Here is a 20,136-nt window from a genome sequence, read left to right as displayed (position 1 = left end):
CGAAATGGAATATCCCATTTGTCTAGCTCCACTATCGTTCCAACTTCAAAGTCTGTTAATTGCAGTTGTGCAACTATAATCACCTACTGACATGAATTCCTTGCGTACAAAGGACAGCTCCGCCAATGCACCGCCCTTTTATGCCTTGTCTACGCTATACTACCGCCATCTATACATGTTACATATGGTTATCCCATGACTTTTGTTACCTCAGTGTATGTGTGCGACAATAACAAACATACATGGCAGAACATTAACATTTATTTTCGTGAATTATAAATACAGAAATGTAGACATAAAACAGAAAGAACGTAATTATATTTTGCCTTTAATTTACATAGAAACATAAAAATATAAATGCAGAAAGGGGTGTTAGAGATCAACGTTAGTAAGTGTGATATGGCGTCTAAGGGGGAGGGCGCCGTAAAGTGGCTCAGGCGAGCTGTGGCAGCCAGCGCAGGGGTCCGACCTCTTGCAGCAGCAGCCGGACTCCGCCCCACACGAGCGCAGCCGCCGCCGCCACCGCCACCACCGTAGCGCCCGTCGCCACCCGCTGCATCACCTGGTGGGGAAGAACACCACAAATACAAGTTACTGTAACACCTCTCTGCAAGCGGCCTGCTGTCGACAGACTAGGTCTAAACAGGGTCGATATTTTAATAATCTAAAAAAATAGGAGAGCAAAAGAGGAAGATTAATTCCTCATTCGTAACGAATAAGGCACAGTCATGGGACAGTCTACGACATTAGATACGAAGCTCGTTTAGAAGAGACGCCGCCATTCTAATAAGAGGGCTATTCGGAAAGTGAGGTCCGACTGGTCGCGAAATGGAAACCACAGTGAAAATCAAAAATTTTTTATTTCCAACAATTAGCTACACCTTCCAGCTGCTTCTCTAGAAAGACGCCGCTCCGACTTACACATCTGTAGTAGCGTTATACAAACTTTCCGACTTTCCAATACCCTCGTCATAGAAAGCAGCCGACCGTGCTTTCCGACGATTCACTACGCTGGTCTGCAGTTCACTGTCTGTAACAAAATTCTGTCTTCAGAGCCAGCGGTTCATGTGAGTAGAGATGAAACTCAAGAGAATTACCTACTGTACTGAAGGTAATCAAACACTTCCCATCAAAAACGCTGTAAGAGCTTCTTCATTGCCTCTCAGTGTGGCCAAGAATTGTCATAAATAAGGAGACGCATGAAAGTTATGTTATGTCGGCTGGATGGCATACAGCCAAACTTCTCACCAGGCCCACATACTTGGCGGGAGACACTATTTTCTAGGCAACTTTACGTGCTCACTGTGTGCTCAGAACTGAAAAGAGTGACGTGATGCGGTCATCGGGCATATTAGAGATACTGCTCAATACATATGAACAAAGCTTCATTGGATTTTCACTGTGGTTTCCATTTCGCGCCCGATCGCACTTTACTTTCCGAATAGCCCTCTTAAAATACAGCACAGAAATTATTTGCTGCGCCTATGCCACGAAATCCCACTTTCGTTACATCTTTACACACCTTCCCCTCAGACACCATGAAACCATTCTCGATATCTCCTCTTCAATTCCAAATGAAGGTTTCAACCGATCCTTTCGCCGCATGGCTGCAACCGTAGGCTCTTCCTATCTGAAGGTGTCCCATAAACAACGAAACTTTCAAAATTCCAACAGTTTCTGTACTAGCAATTCGGCAACTCTGACAGTGGCAGCTCATGCGAAATTATACTACTGTGCTGCAGTGTAGTGGCTTATAAGAGTTTGACACAGCGGTACAAATCGTAACTAAACCAAGTATGTTAATATTACGTACATAAACTGATCTGTTTTAATATATTAAAATTTTGTAATAATAGTTTAATATTATAAGGAGTAAAATGGAAAAAATTGTTATCTGTGAGAGTCGAACCCATGTTTGGAAATTACCAGTCTATACTTAGACCATTCACCCATGGCGCTTTAAATACCTCTCATACTCTAGGCTTGGACAATATACCAAATGCGGTTTAAAAGAATGATACTGACCTTTTGCAGTCAGTAATCTGTGGCAAACGATTGACTTCAGATCAAATATTTGTTCAGAACAAGATCTGCCCTTCTTCAAGCCACCTTGATATTCATTTAAATTACTCGCCAGTGATATTTTTACCCTGTTTAGCGTTACATGCAACTGGTTTAAAGTAAATTACTCTGTCGTTGTTAATATCCTGTTTATTACCTTTCTTCTTTAGTGAATGTATCAAGGCTACCTCCCACTCTCGTGGGAGATTTTCTGTTTTCCAAATTTTCTCAGAAATAAATTTTATCTCATTTTTAGATTTTTGTAGAGACATTTCAAAAGTTCTGCTGTAATAGTCTTCTATGCTAGCGTTCTTCAATTTCTTTGGTAGTTGGGGATAAAGCTTCACCTGGATTTTCATGAGTGTTTGAGTATTCAAGCTTATGGATTGGTTACGGGAAATTGAGAAGCTGATCAAAATCTTTTGCAAGTATTTCGAAATTTTCAGTGTTATGTAAGCCAAATCAGTAAGCCTAGTCCCACGCCCCTCTGTTAGATTTTAGATTTAAATTTGAAGTACATCTACCAAACTTTTTAAATCTCACCTTCTCCTCCAAAAATCTACCGCAAAAGGGTCTCTCTAACAGATCATCTAACAAAACCACTTTCATACTAAGTTTCCTCATAAACTGGGTTGTTTCACCACTGTCTAGCCTATAGTCTTTTGACTTCCATGGGTAGTAATCGTAACTAAATCAAATGTATTAATTTTACATATATAAACTAAAATGTTATTTTTGAATTTTATAATTAATGGTTCAACTTTGGAAGAAATGAAAAAAATGTTGGTATCAGCAGGAACTGAACCCAGGTGTGCAAAGTACCCATGTATACTTCAGAACACTCACCCACTGTGCCATCACAACGGTCTTCGAAAAGTGCTCATACTCTACGCTTGTACAATATGCTACATCCAGTTTCGAAGAAAAATGGTGAGCTGGTGGTGTGAGCAACGTACCACTCAAGGTGCCAGAAGGAATCACGTCACATCAGCGCATGCACAGCGGAAAACAAACAGTTGTGTCACCTCTCTGAGTTGATCGTACTACGGGCGACCGTCATTTCAGCAATCGACACTGGCTTCTAGTTATCGCGGAGAGAGCGCTACAGAACATTTTTTCGTCCATTTTATTTGCATACCAGCATGCATTTGGACAGAAATGGTGTAATCTTAGTGCGGTTTCCGGCTCGCATTCGAAACGAAATGGCATAATTTTACAGTGTGCTGTAGAGCATTAACTTATGATAACAGGCCGCCACTGAAAAAAGACTGAACACTGCATATTTTGACTTGTTCTCTTTGTGACTAGTGGAGTGATTCGTGTCGGAACAGCATGTCACTGTACTGAAAAATTAGTACAAACATGGTGACTGCTGTGCATAGATTGTCCACGAACGCCGTGGAATGTTTGGCCAATGTAATGGTCTGAGTAAGTTGACTATGATGAGAATGACTGCTAATTGAAGAAACTCGATTTAGTTGTGTACATTAAAGCAGCGCGGGATTAGCCGAGCGGTCTGAGGCGCTGCAGTCATGGACTGTGCGGCTGATCCCGCCGGAGGTTCGAGTCCTCCGTCGGGCATGGGTGTGTGTGTTTGTCCTTAGGATAATTTAGGTTAAGTAGTGTGTAAGCTTAGTCCCATAAGATTTCACATACATTTTTTTTGTACATTAAACCCACAGAGAGCCTTCGTGTTAGTCGGTCTGCGGAAACATCGTCATCGTGAGTGATAATGTTGCCGTAAGTTTCGTGAAAACTATTCGCTGACTTTCACAGCAAATGTGTAATCCCTGAACCAGCATACAATGAATTATGAAAGACAATCGGCACCTTTGCGTCTATAAAATCCAAGTGTCACAAGAACTGACGCTATGCGAGCACGAAAAGCACAGAACACTGGGTGCTTGCGAAAGAAAGAGTGGACAACAATTTCACAAAGTAAGTAATGTTCATTCATACGGTGCACTTTCTTTTGAGAGGCTTAGTGAACAGGGAAAATTGCAGGTTATGGGACACGTAAAACCCTTGATTAATCATGGAGAAGCCATTACATCCTCAACGAGTGTGGTGTGGCATTTGAGCTGAAAGAGTAAATGGGCTATACTTATTCGGAGATGGGGCTGGAAACGTATTAAGAATGGACGGCGAACATAACATGGTGCAACCCGTCGCACGTCGATTGCAACAACCTACGTGTTACATGAGATGTTTCCTGGGTGGGTAATTTCAGGTGACGTGGCAGTAATATATAAATTGCTTCATATATACAGCGAGAGTCAGAAGGAAAGGTACATGCTTTGAGGGATGATAGTATTAGTCATTCTGAATAAAAGAAATCTTATGGGCATATGCCCTATTCCGAATGGTTTCCGAGATCGAACGCATTTAACGTACATTGCTATTTATTTTCTGTATTGTTCAGACACCTCCATTGTTTACAAAGTTCTGTAGCAGTGTAGAGGAAATTAAGACGAACAATTTGATAAACGACAATTGTGGTTCGTCAATTTGGGAAACTACCTCACATTGGCATTCAAAAACTATCTAAGCTATTGCGCATCCATGTCACGCGAGATTTACGATGTTCACTAGTTCTCTTCACATAGACTATTAGTCCTAGAGAAAAAATGGATAGGGCCTACTTTACAGGAAATTTAATGTAGTTTAATTTTATACTGGAATAGGTTTTCGCTGGAGGCCACGGTTTTCGAGTTACTCAAGAAAAACGCGTTGGAAGGTCAACTTGGTAAGATTTTCTTGAATAATTCGAAAACTAAGGCCTCCAGCGAAAATGTATCCCGATAAGAAATTTAACTGCATTAATTTCTTACAGAAGGTCTAGTTCATTTTTTCTTTAGGACAAATAGTTTGCGCATAGCGAGGTAGAGAATGTGAAAGTCTCGTGTGCGGTTTTTAGACGGTGTTGCAGGCTGCATATAACCCAGCTGAATCATATATATATATATATATATATATATATATATATATATATATATATAGTACAAGGGCAAACGGCATTTTTCCTAAACTTTCCATACACCATGAGCACGTCGGCTTTTTCTGCACAGTGAACAGATTATATATATAGTTAGCCAATGAACCTTAGAAAGTACATTTTTTGTGCAAACATATATTTTTTAAACGGAACAATACCTATTGACATTAACAAACTAAAAGTAGGATGGATCAGAATGTCATTGAAGTTGGTTGCAGGATTCTAGATAACGTATTTTGAAAAGTTCCCACACCGACACTATTACAATAAGTATGGTAGCACACACTAAAGAACAGCAGAAGAGCATATACTTGTTATGTGGATATTGATCATCACAGGTTGTGTTCAAAATTACCACCGGCAGCAGGACACATGTTCCGAATTTGGTATGGAATGAATGTTGCACACGCATTTCTTCGGAGATGCCCGAGCAGGCTGCAGTAATACGTCGTTGCATATCATCGGATATAATTGGTATGTCCTTGTAGACAGCGTCCTTCAGCTTTCCTCGCAGAAAAAAGTCTACAGGCGCCTAATCTGGGGAACGGGCCGACCAAGATACAGATACAGAAGCAATTCATGAAGACATGGTGTAGAAATTCGTGGACTATGGGCTGGACAGGTTCCTCCTAGTCTGCAGGGAACCGTCTTCTAGCCTCCGTGGAAGATGGTCTGTTAGGAGGCTGCGATACTTGTGCTCGTTCAGTGTTCCGTCTATGAAGAACGGGGCTATGAGCTGATGGTTGACTATCCCACAGCACACGTTTACACTCCATGGACGCCGACGCTCCAACTGACGAAGTCCACGGGGATTGTTAAGAGACCAATAGTGCATGTTTCGGCGGTTTTCCTGGCCCTGACTGGTATATGTGGCTTCACTACTAAACAAGATATATGGTACACATGGAGTATCCTGTCTTAATACTCATGTACAGAAGTCAACACGATTCTCATAATCGTTTCTATGTAGCTCTTGATAGAGAGAAATGCGATAGCGATGGAACCTACGTATGTCGATGGAGAATGGATAGGGCACTTGCCTGACTCATGCCACTTCCTCGTGCGATTATGCGGGAGTGAATCAACTGTAGCAGCAGCCAAAACATTAATTTCCCCCTGTTCTGTCGTCACTTGTTTCCTTCTGTTATGTTGTCTAGGTGTTACACTAACACTTTCATGTAACTGGTTCAAGAGTTTGATAAATAACTGCTGAGATGGTTGACGTCCATTGGGATATCTTTCCGCACACATAGTACAAGAACAAATGGCAGTTTTCCTAACCTTTCCATACACCATGAGCATGTCGGCTTTTTCTGCACTCGTAAATCCCATATTCCACTCACGACCTACTACTTGGACTGTCGTATACAGAGTGACTGGCAAGTTTCAGTGCACTCAAGGAACACACAAGCACACTGCAAGCAAACATCACAACATCGTACCTAGCAACTACGCAGGTTGAATGGTACAACAACTGTCGATGCGAAAACTTTTCAAAATACAGTAGAACCTCGATTATCCTTCAGCTTTGGGACGAGGCAACGGTCGGAACTCTAAAAAGGTCGGCTAATCAGGGGACAATGAAACAAATCATATACAGAGCTCAAAGCAATTTAATGAATGAAAATTAACTAAAAAATCATTTCTAATAAAGAAAAAGGAAAACAGAAGATTCTAGAAACTGACAACCTATTTAAAGAAATGTAAAAGGTTTTTTCGTCCAGTTTCTTAAAACTTGACTCCGCGGCTGCAACGCGTTGCTTCTTTGGCCACAAAGTGACCAGAGCTGTAGCGGTTGCCTGTTGTCCCAAATATTTGAGGGCGGTCTAGTATATTTATGAATGCTCTTGGTTTCTTAGATTATCCGATTACAAATAACGGCAGTTTATAATCACCACTTGAGTTGAAGCATGTTGCAATCTCAGCCTATACTTTGCTAGTTTCGTGCCTGTGAATGTCTCATTCTTTGACGGAGCATTTCATTATTTAGTTCAATCCTGTCAATGTATAATTGATCGGTTATCAGTTTATTTGCTGAGTTTACTTTTTTAATAAACTCTATCTGCATCATCTTTAACAGAAAGTTTTGCAGCTGATATAACAACCTTCCTAACGCCGTGAAGGTTTTTCTACCGGGAATTCTTGGAATTCGTCTTTCCCCCTCCCCCACTCCTTTTTGGTGCAACTGAATAGCTTTTGTTTTGTAATGGGGCCCGAAAGTGGAGTCCCCTTACGTCTTTGTTGACGAAACCAAACACTCACGGCGTCATCCAGGAGCTCAAGTTTTGGTTTTTTTCAATGCTTTTCTAGTTTTCTAAGGCATTTTCACAATCTACAGTCAACGAAAAAGCTTCAAGATCTTTTCGGTTCTTTTCCCAGTCTTTAATGGGTGTCACTTGAACATACATTTCAGAAGCTAATTTAGTAACTGACTCACGTTTTTCAAGTGTTTGCAGAACACTTAGTTTCTGTTCGATTGTGCACACAACACGTCTACTGTTCTGATTTATAACAATTTTTAGTGTTTCTGGATCCCTTACACTACTTAATTACAACTTCATGAACTGTATAGAACTACAATGCAACATTGAAATAAAACGGTATACAGTAGCAAACTTAAAAAGCGCACAAATAAAGCAGCAGATTAAAGAGTACAGTAAACCCCTAAGCAGAACGTATAGTGTTGCCTTATGCACATTAAAATCATAGGACCTCTTTTCTTCAGTGAAATGACAAATACAGCCATTCCTTGTCTTGATATGTTGCAATTATTTGTTGTGGTGCAGATTCAGACTTAACCTTTCAACAAGATAAATAATTACTATTAAAAACAGTCTTGATCACAATTTATTTTATAAGGTGACCGGTTTCGACCACTGCTGTGGTCATCTTCAGACCTAATTATTAAGACTTTTAGCAAATAATTTTATCTTTACATTGTAATTGTATTTTACCAAACATTATTTTATGATTGACTACCTGTTTTAGAATTATTGCTTTTATGCTTTTAGACTGCTAATTCACATCGTTTTATTTTATTATTGACAATGGCTCATAATTTAATAATTTTATAATTTTAAATTCTTTCAATTTTATTTGCTTATATGACTGGTATGTAACTTGAAGAATAGCAATGCCTTATAAAAAAATGGCACTGGTAATCTACATACTAACTTCATACATAATATTTTATATATACAGTCAACTACTTCATAGCGTATTTGTGCAGCATGAGTTATATATATCAGCTACAGATTATTGTAGCTTACTCTTTTCGTTTCAATAAAGACAAGTTGCTGCTCAATAATACATCGTCTGACGCCACAACTTCATTGGAAAGAAGCCTGCTGCCACATCTTTGCATTGGCGTTTGTCCTCACCATGGCAACCACTAGTTCAACTATCGACTCTACAACAACTTCAGTGGAAAAAGCTTGCTCCTTCATCTTTGTAACGGCGTCTAACTTCACCATAGCAACCAGTGGTTTCAAATGGTTCACTGACAGGCCACGAGAGGGCAACCCATGTACTGCCAAACTGAAGTTCATTTTCCTACATTTTTAAATATTTTTAACGCTTTTTAATTGACAATAGCTGTTAAATAAGCAAAGTTTAATGTCTATTTATTTCTAATTCTTGACAATGTTCTTTTAACTAAGAAATTTTAAATTGTAATTCGACTTATAACTCATTGGTTAATAATGACATCATGCAGTCAGAAGTGGGTGGAGCCTCCATTATATAAAGTAAGACGTGCACTGGTTTCTCCAGTTGTGATTCTCCAACAGAAAGGGGTTTCCACTCAATGGTAATTCAACGTTTTATAGCCGTATAACTCTATGTATTTTCATTAATGCATGTAGCCCTCTAATTAATGCTTTGTATACATCTTGTAGGTCTGAAGATGACCACAGCAGTGGTCGAAACCGGTCACCTTATAAAAAAAAATTGTGATCAAGACTGTTTTTAATAGTAATTATTTACAATTTTATTGATCACTGCTGTTCCCATAATGCATTCAAAAGTAATACTTTCAACAAGATGATGCGTCACCTCAATGGAGGTTAGATCTTCGTGCCTATTTGGTTACAACATTTTCAGGAAGATGGATCGGGTGTAGTGGTCCCATCAACTGGCCTCAGGGATCACCCGACATAGAACCACTGAAGTTCTTCCTTTGGCGTTATGTCAAGGACCAGGTTTATCAAACACCAGCGAACGACATCACTGCATTACGGCGGAGAATTACTGACGTCGTAACATCCATCCCTCATGAAATGTTGATCAACACATGCCTGGGTATCCTTCGGACGGTGAAAGGAGCACACATCGAAATTTATCAATTGAGTGTGTGTGTGTGTGTGTGTGTGTGTGTGTGTGTGTGTGTTTGTGTGTACACAAAAACCCGCATATGTTACAGGTCCTTCAAGATAAAAGACATGTGTCGATGTGTCATATTTTCTGCCTTATGTCTATTTTTCATCAGAAAGAAGTATTTGTTTTAACTTCAGATAACGCAATATCTCGTAAACGACGAAGCGTAATGAAAAAAAAGAAAGAAAAAGAAAAAAAAGTCTGTGCTACCGCTGCCACCTCCTATCTAGCCCTCTTTCGTGACCGGCGTCACCTTTGTCTTTTTCAAATGGGAACCCCCAATTTTTATTACATATTAGGATTCGACGCCAAAAAATACGTACGGTTTACTCAAACGTTGTTTCAAATTCGTGGCAGATGACGCAGTAACCAACAAATATGAAGTGGTCATTCTTGCAGTTAAGAACCGACACATTTTATTCTGTAGTTATCTACGATATAAATAAAAACCGTTGTGTTTTAACAGTTGACACTGATGTTCAAACGTTACTTGAGTGTTGTAAATGTGATAGCACAGAACAAATATTCGTAATACAGCTAGACATACACATTTATGGCAAATAAGATCCTTGTGCGGTAACGTAGTTTACTGTTTTCTAAGACGTTGATGTGGCGAGTGCCGTGGCCGCCCTCGAACCCTGCCATCAGGGTGACTGATTTCGTTTTGTGGTTCCATCCAACCATCGTAAGTTTTGCGATGACCACTAAATGACGACCGACGGAATGCAATCCACAACCTTTGGAATAAGGTAAAATGTCCATGAAGCGATAGTGACAGGAGTATCTGCCAAGGATACTCACCGAAATCAAGCATCTCAATAATGAGAGGCAAAGGGACTCACAGAAATCAAGCACCCCAATTGTGAGAGGCAAGAGGACTCACCGATGTCAAGCGTCCCACTGGGAAAAGAAAACTATTACATCCACATCGTGGTTCGTGGGCCACGCTAAAAGTAGTTTCTAACCAGGCACTGAAACGGCTAACCATATTGTACAATTAAATTTGCAACACTAAATTAAAGTTAGAACATAAATACCAACCGTTAGAACACAAAGGTTTACATTTACCTCATAAATGAAATGTTGGATCAAATGCGTCGATTCTTAATTTCAGAAACAGTCACACTTGATACCTGTCGATTACAGCGCCATCTACCATGAATGGAAAGCAAAGATTTGAGTAAACTGTACCTTATTTTTGTGTAGAATCCGAATATGCAATGAAAATAGGGTGTTTCCATTTGAGAAATAAAGTTAACGCAGGAGGCGTGACTGGAAGGTGGCCAGTTGTAGCACAGATTTCCCATTTGCTGATATTAACTTCTCATTTAGAAGGTTTTTTGTTCGTACTATGCGTCGTTTTCCACATATTTACTTGTCTCAAGATTTATTGTTACAACAGAGCATATGGCGTATAGGAAAAGATTACATTTACAGATCTATAGCACAAGCGGTTCTGAGGTACCAGACGTCGACCCTTGCTGACACACATAAATTAATACGTGCTGTAAACTCCACGGGTGGCAATGCGGGCGCTGACTCTGGTATCCAGTCAATCCTACAAATGGCGAATACTGTTCTGGGATACGTTATGCCACGACTGCTCGAACTGTTAACGTAAATCTGTAAGAGTTGTTGGCTGACGAGTTGCACGGGTCACTTCTCGTCCCATCATATCCCACACGTACTCTAATGGAGACAAGTCCGGAGATCGTGCTGTCCAGCCAAGTTGATGCACGCTGAGTTTCACGTGCAGTCTGTGGCCGAGCATTATCCTGTTGGAACAATGTATCCAGAACGGGTTTACAGTATTCTGGGCGTTCCTAGCACTGACTAGTGTCCCCTCTAGAGACACCAAAAGTGAACGACAATTGTAGCTTATTGCACTCCAGACGACAACGCGTTGGGTGGGCCAGTGTGCCATGGACGAATGAACTCTACGAGTCAGCTTTCATCACTGAAGACCACGGCGCGCCATTCCACCTTCCAAGTGATCTGACGACACCAGTCGAGCCCTGCACATCGATGCTGTGGCGTAAGTGGAAGACGGCTTAGAAGTGTGCGTGCTCATACTATGACTGCTAAAATAACCTGTTCGCAACTGTTCGTGTCGTCACGTCTGGGCTCACAAGCCATTTTATCTATGCTGTGGTAGCTGTATGATATGCCACCGCTGCTTTTACAGTATGACGATCCTGGCAGGCGTCTGTGCTGCGTGGACGTCCAGAAGGTCTGCGGAGATGGACACGGAGAGGTAGGGAGGAGGGCTTAGACAGAGAGACAGTGGAGGGGGAGATGGACAGATACCTGGCAGACTTATTAATTGGACCTGGATATATATACCGTGGTGAAATGTCGCCACAACGGTCGATATAAGACAAGAGAGAAAGTACTGATTGCACAAAAACGAGTAGTAAGTATAATATGTGGCGTTCACGAATGGATGTCACGTACGTACCTCTTCAAGGAGCTAGGCATTTTACCTGCGCCGTCAGAATACATATTTCGCAAATGAAATTAGTCATAAATAACAAATCACAATGTGAGAAGAACAGTGATGTACATTGTAGTGTTAGCAGTTAGCCAACACTACGAACACTACCTGAGTGAGGAAGCCGATATGCACGCGTTAACCCACGCAGGCTAGAGATAGGTCTGAAACAGGATACGTAATGAATGCTATAAAGAAAAGTACGTAGCTGCTGGAATACTTAACTTTAATCCATCATTGTTGTACATCGCTCTTGACGATACAAGTGAGACTCTGTAGATACATGCAATGTTACTAATGGCGCCTTGCTAGGTCGTAGCCATTGACTTAGCTGAAGGCTATTCTAACTATCTGCTCTGCAAATGAGCGAGGCTTCGTCAGTGTGCATCGCTAGCGAAGTCGTCCGTACAACTGGGGCGAGTGCTAGTAAGTCTCTCGAGACCTGCTGTGTGGTGGCGCTCGGTCTGCGATCACTAACAGTGGCGACACGCGGGTCCGACATGTACTAATGGACCGCGGCCGATTTAAAGCTACCACCTAGCAAGTGTGGTGTCTGGCGGTGACACCACATACATACTTACAACACTAGAGTGACACTGGCCTTTGTTACCCACTGTAAAAGCTGTCTGTGTCTCAGAGAGGAGCTCAATACGCAAAAATAAAAATTTTTGATCATTTGCCCAATAACGTAAAATGTCTGGCAGGCTGTGAAACAATTTTTTAATGTAATTTGAAATCATTTGTCCTGGACAACTCCTTCCATGCAGTTAACGAATTTCTGCTTAAAGACTGGTAGCCAGCAAAAAAAAAAAAAAGAAAATTAAGTCAAGTTGCATGAGCAACACTAAAAATGTGTTCATTAATGTTAACAATAATCATGTAAACATATCCCGTAAACTGACTCGTTCAACATCATTTCGATAAAATAATCGCTCAAATGATCTATGGAACGCGTAACTAACCAAGGAAAGTCCTCACAGTTGGGAATTCTTCGGGCAGCTCTCAGCTACAAAGTGCTGTTGGAAAAAATATAAAAACGATAGCCGTCAACATAGCTCCGTTTTCTCGATATGGCACTGCAAGGACAGTTCACATTATTTCATTTACAATTGCAGATTGGAATAAATAATCACTACACATATGGGAAGGAGGAGACAGACAGAGGGGGGCGGGAGGGGGGAGGGCTGAGGATGATATGGCTATGGAGCGCGAGAGGGTAATATGGGCAGAGACAGGAGAGATGGACAGATAGAGGTGAGGAGGACATAGACAGAAAGACGGCGGAGGGTGTGATGGACAAAGAGACGGGGGTGAAGGAGATGGACAGAAACGTGGCACACGTATTAAGTGGAAACCACACCTCAGTAGTAGATACAACACTAAGGAATGGCCTCAATGTCGGAAACCGCTTCGGAAAGTTTTCAAATGTGCAGCGATATCGACTACAAAATCAAAACGATATCCGTGTACGTAGCACCAACAACGTTCAGGCGTTTCCACAGAAACTGCAACAGAGTGGCTACAACACTGAGACGTTTCCACAGAGACGTTCACATATTCGACTCACCTGGCGTCGCGAGACAGCGACGCTTTGAACGCTGCTTATTCGGATCCATTGTACGCCGCAGCGACAGCAGTATTACGTCCAAGGTAATAACAAACGGATAAACTTCGTTAATTTGTTTCGACAAACCAATGGCAATGTCGTTCATGCCACATGGTTCCACGTTGTACACAGTACAGTACTGCCAGGTACAAGATACAACATACAAGTCCATTGGCCATCGACATAGCTCCAGCAATGCTGAAGCGTTGCCATTGAGACGTGCAAAATTGGCGTCACTTGATAGGAGGACGCAGACGCGTGTAGAAACTGCGGTCTCGAGTACATGGCAATGACGTTTTCTCGATATGGCATCGCAAAGATAATTCACATTATTTCATTAACAGTTACAGACTGGAATAAATAAACACTCCACATTTCCCGCGCGGAGGGACAGGAGAAGAAGAGGTGTACATAGAGAGGAGAAAGGAAAAGATGTGTGTAATATATATGCCGAAAATTTACGCGGGCGAAGCCGCGGGGTGAAGGCTATTTTTGTCAATAAATTTGTATGTTATTATGCACTCAAAAGTTACGTTGTTCACGGGACGTTCTTTACATCCCGTCTCGTGACCGTTACCGATACCCACCCCACATCCTGTTCCATAGAACTTCCATCAAACTACCTTATCTCTTTCAATTTCTTCCGCAATAAACGTTTCCAGGAGCCCACAATACTATCATCCTCACAGAATTCAGGAATACACGCATACCAACGCCTCATCAAGCGCCACTTCATCGGTTTCAGTACTATCAGTGTAATGTCATGCATTTTCTGGTTTTTTATTCAAAGGCTGGCAACATGGTCACTGCCGGTCTTCCCCCTCACTGGAGCATGTAATTAACAGAAAAATAAAAAATATTTTCAGCGTACAAAACTCTAATAAACAAAAATAATATGCAATCGACGCAGAAAAATTCAGACAGAAAGCTAAATAATCTGCTTCAATACTAGGTCAAAACTTATCATTAGTCATCTCATTTCATTCGCTTATTACAGTATTTCGCATTCTGATGCTTAGGTCACTACTGCTAAAATATTGCGGCAGCTTCTTTGTATACAAAATCCATCCTTCTTTCTTATCGAGTGAATTTACTGGTGAATATTTCATAGTAACGTGCATTCTTTCAGCAGAAGTGCAGCTCTTCCTAGGGACTCAAGTGAGAAGCCTGAAACGTGCTCTTGATCCTAGGAGGGCTTTAGAAGTTTCTCCATCTTACAGGAGAAAATTAACCCTTTGCATGATTCATTCGCAACTACTACTTGCAATTACTGCTTCATAATGATCTATATCCAAGTTTCTGCTTCTCCATGATTACTTTATCTGATGATGGTATTTTTTCATGAATTCTGCAAATAGATAAATTACATTGATTTGGAATTTTAGTTCGTCAAAATCGAAGCTGCCTTTGGGAATATGTTAGATTTACAAAGTATGAATAGCAGTTTCAACTGGGTTGGAAAAAAAATAAAAAATAAAAATAAAACCGGCCCATAAAATATTTCACGCATTTTAAGATAGGCAACCCAATTTACATCATACTCGTGTGATGTAAGTTACGTTGCTCATTTTAAGGTATGTAAAATATTTTCTGGACTGGTTCCATTTTACCCAAAAATGGTTCAAATGGCTCTGAGCGCTATGGGACTTAACATCTGTGGTCATCAGTCCCCTAGAACTTAGAACTACTTAAACCTAACTAACCTAAGGACATCACACACACCCATGCCCGAGACAGGATTCGAACCTGCGACCGTAGCGGTCACGCGGTTCCAGACTGAAGCGCCTTTAACCGCACGGCCACACCGGCTGGCCCCATTTTACCCACCCAATATTTGTAGAACATAGGTGACCTAAAAGTGACATGAAATATGTATGGCAGAAATGGTTAAATCATCACTCCATTTGACAAATGTGCAGTCAATTACTTGCTTGTAAAAAGGGAACAGATTAGGACTACAGATGTAATTTTCTGAACCACAGTTGCGTTATACAAAACTGTCATCAGAATCGTGAAAAGTGAACCTTTTAAATTTAAATCTCACTGTTTCCATGGCTGTAATATTTGCGTTCTTGTTTCCTGAATTTTCCTATATACAATATTGGATAGTGTTTACCCGCCAGGTTAACCGAAAGCGCTAATGTGCTGCTTCCTGTACTCGGGTAGGCGCGCCAGTCTCGGACCGAATCCGCCCGGCGGATTAAAGACGAGGGCCGGTGTGTCGGCCAGCCTGGATGTGGTTTTTAGGCGGTTTTCCACATCCCACTAGGTGAATACCGGTCTGGTCCCCACGTCCCGCCTCAGTTACATGACTCGTAGACATCTGAACACATTCACACTATTTCATGGGTTACACTAGACGCAGACAGCTGGGGTACACTAATTCCGTCCCAAGGGGTTTGGGGTGGCGGCAGGTAGGGCATCTGCCACCCCCCCCCCCTTAACATTAACCTTGCCAGATCCGTTCCCAACCATGCCGATCCTGTGAAACTGCAGGGTAAAGGCTCAAGCGAAAGAAGAAAGAAATAAAGAAGAAGACAATATGGAATAATGCATTTGTGAAAATATACTTTTTTCTTTTTAATCCCATAAACTTGCAACGGGCTATAATACAGTAATAATTAACAAGCGTTGAGATGAACTATGCAGTTATTCTCACCTCTGCTTTATATGGACCAACAGCGGCTCACTACATAGTGGAGCACATTCTGCCGTCGTCATCGAAGCTAACTACAACACTTCTACTCTTGGGTGGTTCTGAGGCTCTGAACTGGAAAACACCCCTCATGTGTTCTCTACTGAGGCTTCCTGTGCCCTGCCCTACTAGCAGCTCGCCTGATATTTGGCTGAAAGGTCTCTGACTCCAACAGCCTGCTCCCTTGTTAGAGGTGCGGTATGAAAAATTATAATATTAATAATAATAATAGTGATTCACGAATTTATTCATTAAATTTCAAGTGAATGAACAGATAAAATTTTTTTCTGTTAAATTGGACTTATAAAGAGCTGCATAATAACATTAAAGAACAAAATAACTAGGGATAATTAATAAAAATTTTCAAGAGTTTATCAAGTTATCCCTATTCACGTTAAGAAGTCTCACTGTAAGTGATCCTCACGTGCGATGCTGGATCATGAATTCTGTTGTATTAATGTCAGTTTTACCCGAGCTGTACACATTGTGTATAAAAGTAACATTTGACATTGTGCATGTTATATGTAAATGTTGACGTGCACGTGGTGTAAATTTTATACGTGTTCCAAAATTGTTTCATAAATCACGACTTTATATTGAATGATAAGGAGTTTTACTTAGACCTAAGAAACATTGTAATTGCGTGTATGTTGGGAATTACCTGGATTCAAAAAATTTAGTTGTTGGTTTTATTCTACCGTAACGAACGTAACTGTTACCTCGTAAACTTCTCAAGGTTATTGTCATACCATATTCCTACACGAAATACCTTAAGTAATTATACAGCCTCCACAGTCATGAACATAGAAATTGAAAACAGAATTTTATGCAATACGTCCAAACTTCCCAAGAATTCTCTTGATAAATCTGAATCTGGCATCTGCCTCCCCAACGACTATACAGTATTTATGGAACCACTGTACCTAATGTCTACCTTCGGACAGGCTCTCGTTTATACCGGGAACTGACCCACTGACATAGCCATTCGCATAGTCATACAATGTCAGACCCTTTCGTTCGTTTACGCGCATTACTTAACATTTATTTACAATCTTTAATGTTGATAGTCTGTTACTCATCTGTTGCTAACGATAATATATTAATGAGTGTATGTCATACCTATGTGCAACTAAATAACTACAATTTATTGTTTTTCCAGATGCATTTGCTCTTAATTTATTACCGTATTTTCAATGAACTGCCGCACACAATATTTTTTCGCTTAATTGCATAGTGAAACTTCCTGGCAGATTAAAACTGTGTGCCTTTCGCGGGCAAAGGTCCCGAGTTCGAGTCTCGGTCGGGCACACAGTTTTAATCTGCCAGGAAGTTTCATATCAGCGCACACTCCGCTGCAGAGTGAAAATCTCATTCTGGTAATTGCATAGTATTTAACATTGTACTTAACATTGTACTTAAAAACTACAAGCTGGCAAACTCTTGCTCAGTACATATGTACTGCACATGCATGAACTGTTTGTAGCTTACAAATATGAACTGAGCAAGAAAGCAACGAGACCAGAACTGATTGTAACTTATAAATACGGACGCAGAATATGTAAGTTAAAAATAAAAACATGTACGGATCTCAGGCCACTGAAGATGTCTCAATAAATTAAGGTGAAATAAGTCCAAACAAAACCTAAATCACCTTCATTCCATTTCACAGAACTGAGCTAACCTAAATCCATGAGTATATTACATTTGTTTGTATTTAGAGTCAGCCGCTAATCTTTGCACAAGGCACTGATTATCTGCAAGTATCTCTACACTCCGTAACGTATTTCTAAGGCTCACTGTGGGACTATGGGATAATTAAGAAAGATGGGAATCGGAGCGTTTGGCATCTGGTGCTATAGACCAGTGTTGAAAATTAGACAGGCTGATGAGATAGTAATTGAGAACGTCCTCCACAGAAACGCGAAGAATGGAGCATATGGAAAACACTGAACAGGAAGATTGGTCATATTTTAAGACATTAGGCAATAACTTCTATGGTACTAGAGGGAATTGTGGAAGGTAAACAAATAATTGAAGACGTATGGTGGAAGTGCTACACTGAGATGAAAAGGTAAGAGGTTGACACAAGAGAAGATTTCATAGTGGGAGGCATCAAACGGCTCACAAGGGTGACCACACAAAAAAAAAAATAAAATAAAAATAAATAAATAAAAATATTCACCTCCCTGAGACGTCTGCGAAAACTTAATAGTGCCAAAGCCGTCCACCAAGTAATACATGAGGTATATCGTGAACAGCAGCGACCCTATCACTTCTCCTTAAAGTAAGACGGATACAAGCTTTGCTGCTTACGATGTCATCCCACTTAAAACGATATACAAAGTTCTGTCTTCTAGAGTCTGCAAACTAGTTGCATAGCTGTTCCAACGTTTAGTACTCTGTTTACCAGGTGACGATATGCAGTTCCTTTGATAGGTTTCTGGAAGTAAAAAAAATACGGAATCAGTTGAACTCCATTATTTACTGCAGTTTGGGCCTCATGAACGAGCAAAAAAACTGACTTTCGCATACTCGGCACTTATGAAAACTATGGTGATCCCTACATTGGGAGTTCTGTCGTCTCCAGAGAACTCACGTTCTATAATTCTACAAGTAATCGAACGCCAGTGAGTTAGTTATATAGGTCTGAATGTCGGCCTTGCAACCATTCTTACAGATTGAAAAAACTTGCGTCTTTTTTCAGTCACGTGGCATGCTCTGTTGTTTCAGCGACCTATGGGAAATTTATCTTACACGAAGTCCAGTTCCTCTGCGTATGCAATTCACAATATAGCGGGCATCCCATCAGGTTCTGTGGCTCTTCTTCTGTCGAGTGATTTTTTCAATTCCGCTCTGAGTTACTTCTATTCTCGCATCTGTACGATGGTCAGTCGTAGTAAGTACACTGTGATCGTCTTCAGTGATAGCTACGAAGGGCATAATTTAGTATTTCTGTCTTCATCACCTTCCGATTCGGTAATATTATTGTCAACGAACACATGGGTAGAGGACTTCGTTTCACGAAATGATTTTACGTAGAATTAAAAGCTTCCGGATTTTTTGGTAACTCATGAGGTGAATTCTTGCTTTCGAATTCAGTGGACGGTTCTTGTTTATCTACACTCCTGGAAATTGAAATAAGAACACCGTGAATTCATTGTCCCAGGAAGGGGAAACTTTATTGACACATTCCTGGGGTCAGATACATCACATGATCACACTGACAGAACCACAGGCACATAGACACAGGCAACAGAGCATGCACAATGTCGGCACTAGTACAGTGTATATCCACCTTTCGCAGCAATGCAGGCTGCTATTCTCCCATGGAGACGATCGTAGAGATGCTGGATGTAGTCCTGTGGAACGGCTTGCCATGCCATTTCCACCTGGCGCCTCAGTTGGACCAGCGTTCGTGCTGGACGTGCAGACCGCGTGAGACGACGCTTCATCCAGTCCCAAACATGCTCAATGGGGGACAGATCCGGAGATCTTGCTGGCCAGGGTAGTTGACTTACACCTTCTAGAGCACGTTGGGTGGCACGGGATACATGCGGACGTGCATTGTCCTGTTGGAACGGCAAGTTCCCTTGCCGGTCTAGGAATGGTAGAACGATGGGTTCGATGACGGTTTGGATGTACCGTGCACTATTCAGTGTCCCCTCGACGATCACCAGTGGTGTACGGCCAGTGTAGGAGATTGCTCCCCACACCATGATGCCGGGTGTTGGCCCTGTGTGCCTCGGTCGTATGCAGTCCTGATTGTGGCGCTCACCTGCAACGGCGCCAAACACGCATACGACCATCATTGGCACCAAGGCAGAAGCGACTCTCATCGCTGAAGACGACACGTCTCCATTCGTCCCTCCATACACGCCTGTCGCGACACCACTGGAGGCGGGCTGCACGATGTT

At 41.3% G+C, this 20,136-nt stretch overlaps 1 protein-coding gene across 1 annotated transcript in view; it reads right to left on the bottom strand.

The window, feature by feature from the left end:
* Positions 1–262: 262 nt before the first annotated feature.
* LOC124612764 (kynurenine 3-monooxygenase-like) overlaps positions 263–20,136 on the bottom strand; it is a 171,728-nt gene continuing 151,854 nt past the window's right edge. The window contains exon 11 of the mRNA XM_047141158.1: positions 263–562. Coding sequence (XP_046997114.1) covers positions 434–562 — 129 coding nt within the window. The 3' untranslated portion in view covers positions 263–433. The remainder of the gene's footprint in view (positions 563–20,136) is intronic.

Source organism: Schistocerca americana, chromosome 4, assembly GCF_021461395.2.
Source record: "Schistocerca americana isolate TAMUIC-IGC-003095 chromosome 4, iqSchAmer2.1, whole genome shotgun sequence".
In the NCBI taxonomy this organism is placed as follows: Eukaryota; Metazoa; Arthropoda; class Insecta; order Orthoptera; family Acrididae; genus Schistocerca; species Schistocerca americana.
Note: the sequence above shows the minus strand (reverse complement) of the source record. Positions and strands in the feature narration are given on the sequence as shown.